This window comes from Muntiacus reevesi, chromosome 3 (genome assembly GCF_963930625.1).
Source record: "Muntiacus reevesi chromosome 3, mMunRee1.1, whole genome shotgun sequence".
NCBI lineage: Eukaryota > Metazoa > Chordata > Mammalia > Artiodactyla > Cervidae > Muntiacus > Muntiacus reevesi.
Window position 1 is genome coordinate 239,940,441 of NC_089251.1, and position 15,014 is coordinate 239,955,454.

Genomic DNA, 15,014 nt, shown 5'->3' on the forward strand with positions numbered 1-15,014 from the left:
ATACAGATTAATAGAAACTAAAAATGCTATCTTCAAAGTCAAGTTCTGGGGGATGGAGAGGAACTATGGTAAGTATCCTTCCCTAGCAGAGCAAAATTATTTTGTCTTTGAACTAAGCTTAAAGATTCTTAAGTAACGATTATAAGGAAGACATAGTAAGAACTCACTTGATTCTACTTCCTACTAGGTAGCATCAGGTATAAGCAAGTCCATAAATAAAGTGCTTTTTTAAGCCTTCCATACAGAATATTCTTTATTCTTGTTAGCGTGAATCACCTTGGTGGAAATTACTGTTAAAAACTAAGAATGCACAGACATTCAAACAACTGACTATATACAAGACCTTGAGAGCAATCCTCTTACTTGATTGGGTAAGTCTCATCCTTCCTTCTTTGCTTCTCATGATCAGGAAGTGTTTCCCAGCCAAATGAAAGGCTCCAGTCAAAATTCCCACGGTTATGGTTACTTCCATAAGGAGAAGGTTTGTTGAATTCAAACGTGTTCAGATCTATGGATGCAATATCTGGGCTCACGACAGCAGTGTAGTTCTCAGCTATTCTGGCCAACAAAGGCTCTAACCAACCGTAGAAACACTCACCTGGAAAGAATACAACTTTAATTAATTCAAGAAAAACACTCCAGGTTTTCTTTTTCTTTTTCCTTTTGTATTTTGGAAGAGAGTTTGCAGAGAAATGAGAATATCTAAGTCATTATTATTATTTTGAACATTTACATAAGGGAGATTTCTTAAAGGTGTCTTGTCATGAGATAAGGGTAGGATGAAAAAAAGGCAAGATTAAGCATAGTTAGGGAGTGACTTTGGGGGGGAGGGAGTGACATTTTTTTAACCTTAAAATAGAAGTAAAATGATACTGATATATTTAAGTTTCACACTGTGTATTTCTCTTTAAAATGGACTATGAATCAAGGGTGATTTTTTGCTACCACCTAGCTCCAAAAATATTCTGATTTACTTAAACTCGTCTCCCTGAGTAAGGCATAGAAACTGAAATCTTCATTTCTCTGACAAGGTCGTAGGAGAAAATAAGTAAAGGAATCAGAATATTCTGATTTTAGCAATTGGAAAAGAACCATAAATCAGAATATTCTGATTTTAGCAATTGGAAAAGAACCATTCAAACCAACTCAGCAGTAACAAGGGGATGAAGGAGTGGCACAAAAGGTCGGATTGCAGGCCAGGCCGTCTCACATCACACACAGACTTCAGGAGATGTGGCAAGACTTTGCATCATCCAGCCATTGGCAGTCATGGCCCAGGAGGACCCTCAGACAAATCTGCCTGGCGGGGAAGAATGCCCAGTCTGATATTTCTGTAATTTTGGAACAGGAGAAGAAATACTGGAGAAGGGGCCATTTCCTTTTGAAAACACCTCTCTTGGATTACCTTTAGACTTTCCTTAAATGCCTGGTATTGAGAAAGTACCGGAAGTGAAAGCTCTAAAGAGACTCAAGCAAATCCAAAAGCCCTTCTATAACAATTAGCATATGCTCAAAACCATTTGCTTGGTCAAAGAGCACCTGAGGGCTGGCCAATTCAAACCTAAACACTCAAACAAAGAGTAAAACTCAGGAAGCTTGGAGCTTGAGGGACTACCTGATGTTTGGATAATACCTATGGTGAACATTAAACATTGACTCTAAAAATAGTCTTCAAGTAGTGTATTTATAATCATTGACGCTGGAGAAAAAATTAAAATACAAAGAAAAAAACCAGCATCAATGAAAACAAACAAAAACCAACCCCATTCGTGGCAAAAGACACCAGAAGCTATGAAGGGACATCTCTCATTTGGCACAAGAAGGACTATGAATCTTTGAAGGGGAAAGAAAAGAACTGAAATATAAAAAGTAAAAGTGTGAGGACTGGGACAAAGTTTAATGATAGGGCTGACCACACACACAAACAAAACTTTCACTCACTTTAAAGTGCAATAATCAAGAATAATAAGGAAAAACACTTTTTTTTTTAATACAAAACAAGCATCTGAAAAACTGTCCCAGGCATGGGTAACTCACTGGGGAAGCTGGTCACTGGAGGACATAAAGAACCTCAAATACAAAGGAGGTAAGATCATTGAATAAGTGAAAGGAATTTCCTACCCAGAGCTATAATCTGCTTGCACTATCATTGCTATAATCACCAGTTGGAAGCAAAGTTAAAGAAAATGCTATTAGACATTTAAAGAAAAGGTCTCCTTACCTTTTGAATTAGAGGGAGGGAGAGGGAAAATGTTACAAGCGTGTTTCTCTATGCATACTTACAGTGAGCATCTAAAAATGTGAGCGTTTCAGCTGTTGCTACTGTTGCTCCTAGCAACCTTGCAGTGATCAGACCTTTTCTCTCTTTTTGTCTGACTATTTTTACAATAGAAAATTGTTTTATATATTCCTCTAGTTTATCATGCAAGTACTCTGTAAGAGAAAAAAAATCAAGATTAACTCATTTCTAAGTTTATTTCATATGTAACATGAAAGCTAACAAAGCACAAGGCAATGATTCCTCCATATGTGTAATCTTAGTTGCACATGTCCACCCCTTAAGATTAAAAATATTATATCCTTAACTCTACTGAAAAAATTACATATACAAATCTTAACTTTTGCATGATTATAATGCATGACATTATAACACACAGTCATCCTGTCTGTGTCATATCAATAAATAAAATGTGTTTCAGAGGAGTGGGAGACTTCAAATGGAATAGACCCCAGGAGTTAAGAACACTCATTTAGAGGCCAGAGAAAAGAGACAAAGGAAAGAAAGAGACTGAATTTGGCCAAAAAGATATTTGATTCTCTTTTTAAAATTTTTTAAATTCTTTTTTAAATTGGTATTTAAATCTGGAAATTTATAGAAAAATGCAAAGTCTCAAAAAAATTCTCTGATATTTAGCCAGTGGTCAAAATAACTTTAAGACCAAAATCTTGAGAAAATTACAAGTAGAAAAGTGCATGGCTACAGTAGTTTGGGAATATATCTACAAAGAGTCAGCAAAAAAATTTTGAAAGCTCTGGAGTCTCCTGACACAGACTTTTTCCAATAAAAATATGAAGGAAGAAAAGGGCATGCAAATCAGTAATGAGGTTATAAGCAGGGAAAATCTGAGTTATGGGTGTGTAAGTTAAGATACTCAATATTCCTATTTGGATGACATACATACATATTACGCAAGAGTTAAAATAATAGGTAAAAGAAACAAACATCAGTCAAGTCACTCAAGTGTTGTCCATATTTTTAAACAACATCTTACGCCTGTTTTTTCATATTAAATTCTTGATTCTTCGTTGAATATATCATGTAGTTCTTCACGTGGCCTTCTTGGGCCATCACACAGATTCAAAAAGACCTGGGAATATTGAGAATGCCAACAAACATCCTGGGTAAATGTTTGCTTCTGCCAGATTTCAGAAGCAATTGGAGGTGACTTTGACTTTATCTGTAATTATGTATATTTTAAAATTCTCCTGTAGTGCAGAAAGGATAGTTGCTTATTTAAAGCTTAAACATTCATGAAGGAGGTAAGAGTCCAGGAATAACATTTTGGGAAAAGTAAGTGTTATCTAAACATTACTGTCTTAGAGTAACAGATTAACTTTTTTAACACCTGGCGGAGCCTGGTGGGCTGCCGTCTATGGGGTCACAAAAGAGTCGGACACGACTGAAGTGACTTAGCAGCAACAGCAGCAGCAAGCACCTCAAAATTAATTCTCTGAAAGACAAGTAGGATTGTAAGTTGTCTTAAAAATATATAACCATAGATATTTCTGCTTTAATGATAGATTCACAAAGCAGAAACATAAAATAGAAACATTTCAAATATCTTTACGGGAATCGATTTTTTAAATGGAGTCACAACAGATTCCTTCAATAAACCCTCTCACTGTTCACAAGTTAAGAAATTTTATTCACCCACAACTTCTGAATTTCCTGTAAATTCTTACCTGCTTTTTAAATTTAACCCCATCCACACTCCTAATTTTATGAATTTAAAAACACAAAACCATGAAGTCAAATTTCCTGGGTCTGATTTATAGCACCATTACTTTTAGCTATGTGACCTTGGGCAAGTTATTTTACCTTTCTGTACCTCGCTTTCTTTAACTATAAAATGAGAATAGTAGGATTTACCCTCATAGGGGATTGTTGGGAGGATACAATGAAAGATTAGTTATACAAATGAAATATTTAAGAAAGGGACTAACTAGCACATTGGGCTTTCCTGGTGGCTCAGATAGTAAAGAATCCACCTACAATGAAGGAGACCCGGGTATTGTCCCTGGGTCAGGAAGATCCCCTAGAGAAGGAAATGGCAATCCACTCTAGTATTCTTGCCTGGGAAATCCTATGAGCAGAGAGAAACCTGGTGGGCTATAGCCCATGGGTCACAAAGTGTTGGACACAGCTTAGCAACTAAACAACAACAAAACTAGCATATGGTCTCTGCTCTGGAAATGTTCATTATATTTCGTTTGGTATCACAGGGTTTTAGTTATCTGTTAATTGATAACCCACATATTCATGCTTTTCCATATAGCAAATTGAAGTCAGGGACTACGGTTTCTACTTCACAAGCTCCTTTACAGTAACTAGGGATACATTTTCCACAGTGGGTACTCCTTGGATAGCTCTCTGACTGAATCCAATAAGACAACTACACTACTATGCAAAGATAGCCCTTTGTCAAGAAAACTTTTCCAAATCTATTGTTGATTGCTATAAAGAATTAAAAAAAAAATATTCAGACACTTTAACCAAACAGCCCTGCCATTCCAGACTAATCTAAAGATATAATTCAAAATAAGGAAAATAACATAAGCACAAGGGTATCTATTGCAATATCATGTTACAGTAAGACTAAGGGTTAAACAAACTGTATGGTTAAGCAAAATGTATCTGGTTCATTACTGTCATTAAAAGCAAGTTTTGAAGTAACAGAAAAAGGCTAATAACAATGTGATGTGAAAATGTCAGATTTCAAAACTGGATTTCTTTCATGGGTATAATTATATAAACATTATATATTTATTTAGACAGTGATTAGGAAAGAAAAGATTAAAATGGTTGAAACAGAAAGATTATAAATGGATAATATCCTTCATTCTGATTTTCTTTCATTCTATTAATCTTGTGCAATTAAATAATACACGTTACTTTCAACTGAAGGCTTACTAGATGTACCCTTACTGTGTCCCTGTTGTCCCACTTCTTCAAAAATCAACAAAACAAAAATTATCTGAAAAAAGAGTTCAAGAAACCAAAGCAAAAGATTTCTAAAATAAAGTTCTGGATTTTTCTTTTTTTTTACATAAAACACACAAGCAGTCTGCAGAACTTAATCAGATATCACTTAAAAATCCATGGACTGAAAAAAAAAAAAGAAAAAAAATCCATGGACTTTGGTCCAAATAAATACAAAGAATTAGAAAAATACAGAACAAATCAAGCAATAAATAAATCAACTGATTACAATTGGATGGTGAAGCAACCTAGCTCAGAGGATTAGAGATTCAAATCAGAAATCTGTACGTAATATAACTTGAATCCAGGGAACTTGAACAATAAACTTCTCTATTTGGTGGATAGGTTTTATAGCTAAGTCAAAGATCTCTGATAATGAGGAATCCTCTTCCATCTGGATGTTCATTTAGCTCAATAATATAACCTCTATTCACTTAGGCTATTGTATTTTGAAACCATAGGGATGTCTAGAATTGTGTATAGAAATATTTAAATAAACCAAGTTAATAATTTTGTGCTTTATTCACTATCATGTCTAAAATCTGGATATATCTTATAATTAATTGATGACATATGACATAATAGGCAACTTTTTTCTCCTCATGGTCTATAGTAATGGGGAAAAAATGTGAAAGTGGTAGTGGCTCAGTCATGTCCAACTCTTCAACACCATGGACCCACCAGGCTCCTCTGTTCATTGAATTCTCCAGGCAAGAATACTGGAGTGGGTGGGTAATCATTCCTTTCTCCAGGGAATCTTTCCAACAGGAGTCAAATCCAGGTCTCCTGAATTGCAGGCAGATTCTTTTCCATCTGCGCCACCAGGGTAAGCCCCATAAAGTAATGATTTACCTAATGATAGATGGTGCTTGAATTTGAAGGAAGAATGTCATCATCATTTTACAGATAAGGAAACTGCTCACTAGTGTTTCCAGAAAGCTGGAATTTGAGTTTAAGAAATCTAGTTCCAAACTCAGGCTCATTCAGGAACAAATTCTGCATTCATTGAAATAACCTATACCTGTTTGATACCTAAAATATTTGTAATTTTTGAAAATTCAGCAAATTAGAGTATTTGTCCAATTATCCTGTGAGCCCAACTGAAAATGTGTAATTTAGCAACTGACTATTGACTTGTAAACTGAAGTGAAAATTCATTAACGATTTTAGTTAGCTTTGTAAGTAGAATATTTAAGAGAGTCAAAAATAAAACAGGATATGGTAACTCATCAGTAATTTTTAACTACTCTTATATATTATTTATATTAATTCATCTAATCTTTAAAACAACCCTAGGAGTTGTGTACTACTTATATATTTCTTCAATTCTAAACCATGCAATTATATACTTTTTATAATCAATGGCATGTTAGTTTAATTGACTGTAAGGGTCTTTTTTTCTAATGATATGTAAACTAACAATGTATCTCACAATAAATTTGATGAAATATGACATTTCCCCCATTTCACAGACAGAAAAACTGAGTATAAGGGGGTTAAGTAACTTGCCCAAGTTGCATAGCTTGTTAGGACCAGAAATGGGATTCAAAACAAGGCAGCCTAACTCAAGGCACAAGTATGTGCTCCTAATCCTGTCTTTAAAAGAAAAAAATCTCACACTGAGGACTACAAAATTATAAATAATGGCGTTTCATACATTTATAAACTCTAAAATATCTGAATATGGACATCCTTGGATTCTCCTTCTACTCATCATACACAGCATCTAAGACACTGTATTCAGGCTCTGAGGTGGCATACGGAGAGTAAACACAACCAAATGAGACTGTGGACACCACCACATGGATTTACTCAGGAAATAATCTACTTTGCAGGTACTTTCTTACCATCTACACTAGCATCATCCACCAAAATGATCTCCTTCAGCAGTATGGCAGGTGAAGAATACAGCACACTGTGGACAGTTCTAAGCAGCGTGGACCACGCTTCATTATGAAAAACTATAATGACACTGGTGGTAGGCAGCGGGGGACAGCGCTTAAATTTTTGTTCAATACATCTAGAAAAAATCAAAGTAGAAGAATGATAATGAACTTTATTACATTATTTCACAGTTATACCATTGCTAAAATTATCATTATTTTAACCTTTAACACAGTAGAAATGTTGGTGCATAGTTTATTTCTATGTAAGATGATCTTAAGGCTATATAAAGGCAAACAGATCGAAATGAAAGTTTTACAAATAGACCACTCACTTAGAGATCATGTCCACTGATATCGATCACATGTCATGGATTAAAACATGCTATTGTAAGCTTTCTCAACAATATAACTTGAAATATAAAAAACATTTTAAATAAGAAAAATAACCTAGAATTGAGACAAACTGTAAAATGGCAAATAAGTGTAACTGCTCAAATATAAAAACCAAGTTCTTTTTTCTTTCTTTGTAGAAATGATGCCATTTTCTTAATATCTGCAATTTTTAACAATGCAACTGTATTAAATTAATATTCATCTTTGTAGAGATTATCTTAAATTATATATTTGCTAAGTATGTAATATTTTCTAAGTTTAATCAATTTCCTTAACCTGTACCTGAACCAAAGGGAAAAAAAATTCACTTTCTACAAAGCCTATTTTCTTATAACGATCATCAGAAGCAAAAACGTGTTAAGTACCTATGATGTATCACATGACTTGCTGTGTTAAAGATTTTGCTCCAGTAAGGAGAAAGACCCTAGGTGGTTTATGACTGATTAGTGATACTACTCATTTGCTAAAAAACATTAGTTATAAATAGATCTTGAATTCATTTTTATAGCAATGTCACCCTCAAGGAAAATAATCTTGATATGAACCCACTGGGATGTGGATGGGTCTGTACAAAAATCTCCAGCCTTTGAGACTAGAGATGACCACAGTCCCTCCCCAGATGAGGTGAGGTGGGGATCAATTGAAATACATATAAGAGAGGCCTCAAAACACAGTAAAATCAGACAGAGTGAACCTGGGACATAAAATGTGTGTGGTTTATGATAAAGATAAAATAACTGGATCTTTGATAACCATAAATGGTTGTACACTTTTAGGAAACAGACTATGAAATTCTCCCACACAGTCAAAAACCACTATAGTGTGTGAACGATCAAACAGTGCTGGTCAAATCCAAAGATAGGGAAGTAAACCATGATCACTCGTGGAGATAAGAGCCCAGCACACTTCCGTTGCTCTGCCAGGGCCGATGGGGAAACCAGAGCCCCCACGATGGTACTAGAGGCCTGAGAAAGCAGCCACCCTAAGAGAGATATACTACAAATTCTCACTAATTACTACTCTTATAGCCATACGTCAGTATGACTGTGTTTCAGATCCTTTTCTGAGAGATCTTTAGGTTGAAATATTTGTAGTGATGAAGGAATTAGATTAGGGGTAAAATATCGAGAGGGTGTCAATACCACTGAGGAGGAAAAGAGGAGGAAGGTTCTGCATGAAAGTGATTTTGCTCTCTAAGACTGTCGTGATTTTAAAGTATGACATGTATGTATAGCCAGAAGAAAATAATCGCATTCATTCGCACTGGTAGATGAAAACAAATGACTTGTTCTAAAGTGAATTTTGGATAAACTACTGATCTACTCATTAAAAATAAAGTCCAAACACAAACAACCAATTTATCTGTCCTCGAGTTAAAATTACACAGAAACAAATAATGAAATGTAAGTTTGTATTTTTAATATATAAAGTTTTATAAAGCAACAAAGTATAAGTAAAAATTATGAAAAACTTCATACTATTTTTTTTAAGAAAAGAAAAAACTTTGTTTTCTTATAAGCATTTGGGGTAGGAAGCTTTGAGATTAAAAAAAAAATTCCCTATATTTATTTGCCATGTGACTAACTGGGATTGGTGAGGAACTGGGAGGCCTGGCGTGCTGCGGTTCATGGGGTCGCAAAGAGTCGGACATGACTGAGCTACTGAACTGAACTGATATAGTATCAGTTAAAAAATACAAAAAGTTTTTGAAGATTTAAAGTAGGAAAACTTCACAAAAATTCACACTAGTGAAATGTTATCTTTTTATTCTCATAAGACTTTCAGTTTAAACTAGGGTTTATTTGCCTAACTGATAAGTACTAATATCAAGTAAAAGTGTCATTAATGCAAGTGATAATAAAATTTCACAATATGATTTCATAAACCTCATTTATTTTGAAACAATTAGCATGCTCAATTTATGCTTTAAAAGTTGTTTCACATGTCATTTAAAGTAGTGAAATTAAAATAACTTGCCAAAGTAATTACAGATTCCCAGTCAAACCATTTGAAAAAGTTGGCATATAGAAATGTGCTTAAGTTATAAGTCACAAGACCATCTGGCTTTGGGAGAAAACTAGATCCATATTTCTAATGAGCATGTAAAAGATTAGCAATTCTTCAGAAAATGAATCTTCAACTCTTCACAGTTCTAAGTAGGCATTCCTGTCCAAAAAAAGTTTCTTTGTGTGCGTAGCTATTTTGCATTTACTTATTGATTAACATTGTCGAATATTACTATAGATTCTCAATGCTATATTGGGGAAAAGACTTATCTCAAGCTCACTTTGTCATGCCAAAGAACAAGAAGCATGCTTCTTGATTTGTGATGGGAATTACTTTTCAATCAACACTTCTTCCAAAATCAGTAAAGTGCCATAGTGCATTTTAACCTATCAGCATAAAAAAGGAACTATATGGTGCCGTGTTAGAACAGGTAGAATATTTTCCACTCATTTGTTTTTTCATTTTATTCATTTAAAATGATGAGTAATTTAACCTTGAATCATATACATTGGTATAGAGCAACAGAAATCTAATTTACACAGCTTCAGTATTGAGGGACTCATAGTTGGACCAGGTATTCATAACAGATCCAGAGAAATATGAAGAAAGCAATAGACCTAAGTCTACCAAAGTACATTTCTTCAGCCACACTTATAAGTTTAATTCTCTTATAACTAGAAAGCAAAGTATGCAAGTACTGTTTACAGTTTGTCTATCTTGCACTTTTAACAAATCTACAGATTGCCTGAAAGTGCTAAAATTCATTTTCACTATTTCAGTTCAAATAGAGTATTTGAACACTACCTCAAAGATAACAAAGCAGTTAACTAAGAACCAAGAGTCAGCACAGAAGAATCTGGGCTGGGGGAATGTTAAGCAAAATACTGTATATTTGAGATAAACATGTAAACAAAGTAACAATAAAAAGCAGAAGCTAAAGCGAGAAAGCTCAATAAATACAAGAACTTGTTCAACAATACCCCAGAGAAAGAACTGCAGTTGAATTAGTAATTATGACAATATTGACTCTTAAAAGAAAGGTTACAAGACACAGGGCATTCTGAAATATAATTATAGCACTAAAAGTAGCCACAGAGTCTGTGATTTAGCTCATAAAGTATCATTATCTAATAGCTCCAAAATCTTGGCACATTTTTAATATTTCTATTCTATAGCAACACAGAGAAGAACAGAAATAACTCTTCCACCTCCCACATTTCCCATAAAATCCACCCCATATTTCCTGCTTAATAGATGAGAAAACTAAAGCTTTTAAGAATAAAGGACTTCCTTGTGTTTTTATAGAGGTCAGATCTAGACTTCTATTTCCTAATTTCTAAGATGGTAATTTTTCATGTATGCAATGCCTCACCAATCATAGATACAGAAATCCACCCTCAATAATAAAAATAAGCAAAAAAAATCACTGAAACAGATTAAACAATTGGCATTTGCTGATTCTTTGCTTCAAAGCGGCTAAACAACAAGTATCACCCTAACTAACGCCCCTTCCAGGCAAACCCTCGAGATAAACACTAAACAATTAATATGCTTCAACATACTCAGGAGGTCGAGTGTCTGGTCCAAGATCTCGGTGTAAAGAAATCCTGTCACTTGCGAAAGCGTTAAAACAGTGTTTTGCTTCTCCACGTTCTTTTTCCTTCTGCTCTTCTGCACTTAAATTGGTTGTTTTGAACGCTCTACCAGAAGCACCAGGTGCATTAGGATCCTGAGGCGGGCGGTCAAGAACAGGTTTCAGCTCTGCTGCTGTGTAATATCCTTGCAAACAGGGTCTCTCGCCAGCATCAATGTTTTGCCTGACAGGTGCTCCTATTTGCATTTTTGGCATTGCATCTTTAATATTGTTTACAGCTTCTATCATTAAATCAAACATCTTGTTTTTGTTTTTCATGCTTCTTTCCATCCTTGATTCCTCTTTGGAAAACTGAACACTCACTTCTCTTTGCATTAAAATCAAAAATATTATAAAGAAAAAAACTACTGCACCAAGCTTCCAGAATTTTTTATGGTAATGTCTTTTAAGATGTAATTTTACTAATCGTTTTAGGTGAGCCATTCTGACATTAAAAGCGTGTCACTTGACAAATAATAGTTACAGTTTCCTCTGTTGTGTATATTTTTTATCATAGATTTGCTGACAAGAAGGTTTCCTTAAATTGTAATACCTGTAAACAGAAATGATAGATGGTATTAGTAGCTATTCATTCTTATAGGCATGGTTCACTTCATTCATTCAGACAACAACTGAACATAAGCTGTAAACAACATACTCTTATGGTTAATAACAGTCAAAGATTTCTTGACCTCAAAAAATTACACTTTTGGGAGAAAATTGCTATCGTTAACTATAATTTATTGGGGTTATAAAATATTAGAGATTTCTCTCCAGTAAAAAATACATTATTTGTTAACTCTGGCTACTATCTACCATATAATAGGCATAGGTTTTATAAATATATTTTGAATTTTAAAAGAATTTTAGTTCAATAACTGAGAGGCCAAAGGACTTCATTAAACTGATTGTAAAGAAAGGGGTAATCCAAAAGAAAATAAAAGTACACTGACAGGTACTGTCAGATACACATCTAAAATAGTGGTTTTTAAGAAGTTCACCAACAATCAGTGAACTTCAACTAAATCAATTAAAATGATAAAGCAGCTTCACCACCAGGTAAACCGGCATCCTCCCAAATTTGCGCACCTGATAGTACTTGTGAATTTGACATAACCAGTAAAGACTGGAAAATTAAGATAAAGTTATAAAATGGCTATTTTTCATAGATCACACAAACACAAAATCTAATAGCTAAAAAAAAAAAAAAAGGCAGTAAGCATCATTTGAAGTGTCTATAAAGAGGTGATAGAGATCATTGAGTTATAAAACCAGTCTTTGGTGTGATAAAATCCTGCTCGTAGATGATCCGAAGAACAAAGCAGTATGTTTATCAAATCCTAATATAGGCCACCAGAAGCAGAAGAAACAAAATGTAAAAGAGGACATTGACCACAGCCTGAATCACAGTGAAGATGGACTTTCTTCACAATGCTTAAAAAAATGTAATGTGAAGGGTTCAGTACATGATTATACACTAGGCACCATTATAGTCAGTCAAGTAATTAGCAGGGGCAAAGGGGCAAGGAAAATGCCTGTGCTCCCTAACCCCAAACATATTTTAAGGAAAATGTCATTTATAGAAGTAAAAGCTAGCACTTTATTTAATTAAATTCTTTTCCAAAGTTATCACTAGATTTAAAATAAGAAATAAGAAAACCAAGGTTCTACGACGGATTTTCCAGTCTTTAACAAGAAATTTTAAGCTGGATAAACAAAATAGGCAGAACCTGCAAACTTAGTTTGATATACTGTTTGTAATTGGACTGCTCTATATGTTTTCAGTATAGAATGGACACTTTGGTTCCAAAAGATACCTCAGTTATGAGGTTTATTGCCCATAAAACTGACATTTCAGTATTTCTCAGCTTGGTTGCTTCAACAGTATCATGTAAAAATTAAAATGATCTCTTAAGCTTTTAACATCACTTTAAGATATAAGGAGTTTCAGAACCACCCAATTGCAGTTATGTCATTTTTACTCTACCAAATGTCACGCCAGGCTATGGCTATGAAAGGAAAGATACCTTAAAGGTAAGCTTCAAGGAGCAGAGGCCAATAAGAATGATGGCACTTCAACAGGCAGTGAAGCATTGTGATATGATGGAGACTATGAAAGCATATGGAAGATAAGGAGAAATGTTAGGGAGAATTTCCCAGAGATATCACCCAGTCATAAGCAGTGTTTAGGCTGGTGGACAAAAGAGAGAGGAGAGAGAGGGAATGGCAGGTGCAAAGGCCTAAGAGCAAGAAAAGATGTGGTCAGTCGTTGAGTGCAGCAGAAGTGAAGCCACAAGAAGGAAAGGGCAGAAAGTAAGGCTAGGTCAGTTAAAGATCAGCTCACACAGTACATTTGGACTCTACAAATTTTGTCCTGAATGAATGGAATGGAAAGTACTGAATGACTTTAAGGAAGGACCATAGTCATATTTATATTTTTGAAAAATCACAAGTTCCTCAGCACCAGCAAAGGTAATGTGTACCAAATCGTTAAGGGGAATGGGAAGAATGAAGAGGGTTAACTTAAGAGACTCAAGGACCTGAGATCAAATAGGACTTTGTGAATGAAAGGGAAAAAGAGGAGGTGGATGGGTAAATTGATGCCTATAACAATAGCAGGAAATATAGGAAGAAAGATAGATTAGAGATGGGATGTTCCATTTTGGCCATGACAAATTTGAGATGATGGTATGATTTCCAAGGTGAGTTCTCATGAGTAAAAAGATATATGGTGGTGGTGGTTTAGTTGCTAAGTCATATCCTACTTTGGGACCCCGTGGACTGTAGCCTGCCAGGCTCCCCTGACCATGGGATTCTCCAGTCAAGAATACTGGAGTGGGTTGCCATTTCCTTCTCCAGGGAAAAAGATACACAGGACTGAAAATTAGGGAAAGCTCTGTGCTAGAGATGAAAGTTTGACAGTCTTGGGGTACAAAAGAGTTCACCTACAATGAAGTAAAGGGAGAAAAAGCTACATTTAAGGGTTGGGGGAAACAGTGGAAACAGTGGCTGACTATTTTTCTGGGCTCCAAAATCACTGCAGATGGTGACTGCAGCCATGAAGTTAAAAGACGCTTACTCCTTGGAAAGAAAGTTATGACTGATCTAGATAGCATGTTAAAAAGCAGAGACATTACTTTGTCAACAAAGGTCCATCTAGTCAAGGCTATGGTTTTTCCAGTGGTCGTGTATGGATGTGAGAGTTGGACTGTGAAGAAAGCTGAGTGTCGAAGAATTGATGCTTTTGAACCGTGGTGTTGGAGAAGACTCTTGAGAGTCCCTTGGACTGCAAGGAGATCCAACCAGTCCATCCTAAAGGAGATTAGTCCTGGGTGTTCATTGGAAGGACTGATGTTGAAGCTGAGACTCCAATACTTTGGCCACCTGATGCGAAGAGCTGACTCACTGGAAAAGACCCTGATGCTGGGAAAGATTGAGGGCAGGAGAAGGGGATGACAGAGGATGAGATGGTTGGTTGGCATCACCGACTCTATGGACATGAGTTTGAGTAAACTCCGGGAGTTGGTGATGGACAGGGAGGCCTGGCGTTCTGCGGTTCATGGGGTTGCAAAGAGTTGGACACAATTGAGCGACTGAACAGAACTGAAGGGTTGGGGGAGGAAAAGGAGAAGCTGGAAGGAAAGAGCAGGGGAATAAGAAAAAAGGAGAAAAGAAAAAAAAAAAAAGGAGAAACAAGGGAGAACAGACTGACAGATAATGTGTCCACATCAAGTGGATACAATCTGCATACTACCCTTCAGAGATGTTAATTGTTTGATAGTGGTTGATCTTTAAAAGTACAGAACAGACTTTTGGACTCTGTGGGAGAAGGCGA

The 15,014-nt window shown here is 35.4% G+C and overlaps 1 protein-coding gene across 2 annotated transcripts in view; it reads right to left on the bottom strand.

Moving 5' to 3' along the window:
* GALNT3 (polypeptide N-acetylgalactosaminyltransferase 3) overlaps positions 1-15,014 on the bottom strand; it is a 51,810-nt gene that overhangs the window by 11,232 nt on the left and 25,564 nt on the right. For both annotated transcript variants that reach the window (XM_065931675.1, XM_065931674.1), the window contains exons 2-5: positions 11,109-11,732; positions 7,108-7,280; positions 2,284-2,433; positions 364-598 (exon numbers count right to left, since the gene is read on the bottom strand). In XM_065931675.1, the coding sequence (XP_065787747.1) occupies positions 364-598; positions 2,284-2,433; positions 7,108-7,280; positions 11,109-11,623 (1,073 nt within the window). In that variant the 5' untranslated portion in view covers positions 11,624-11,732. The remainder of the gene's footprint in view (positions 1-363; positions 599-2,283; positions 2,434-7,107; positions 7,281-11,108; positions 11,733-15,014) is intronic.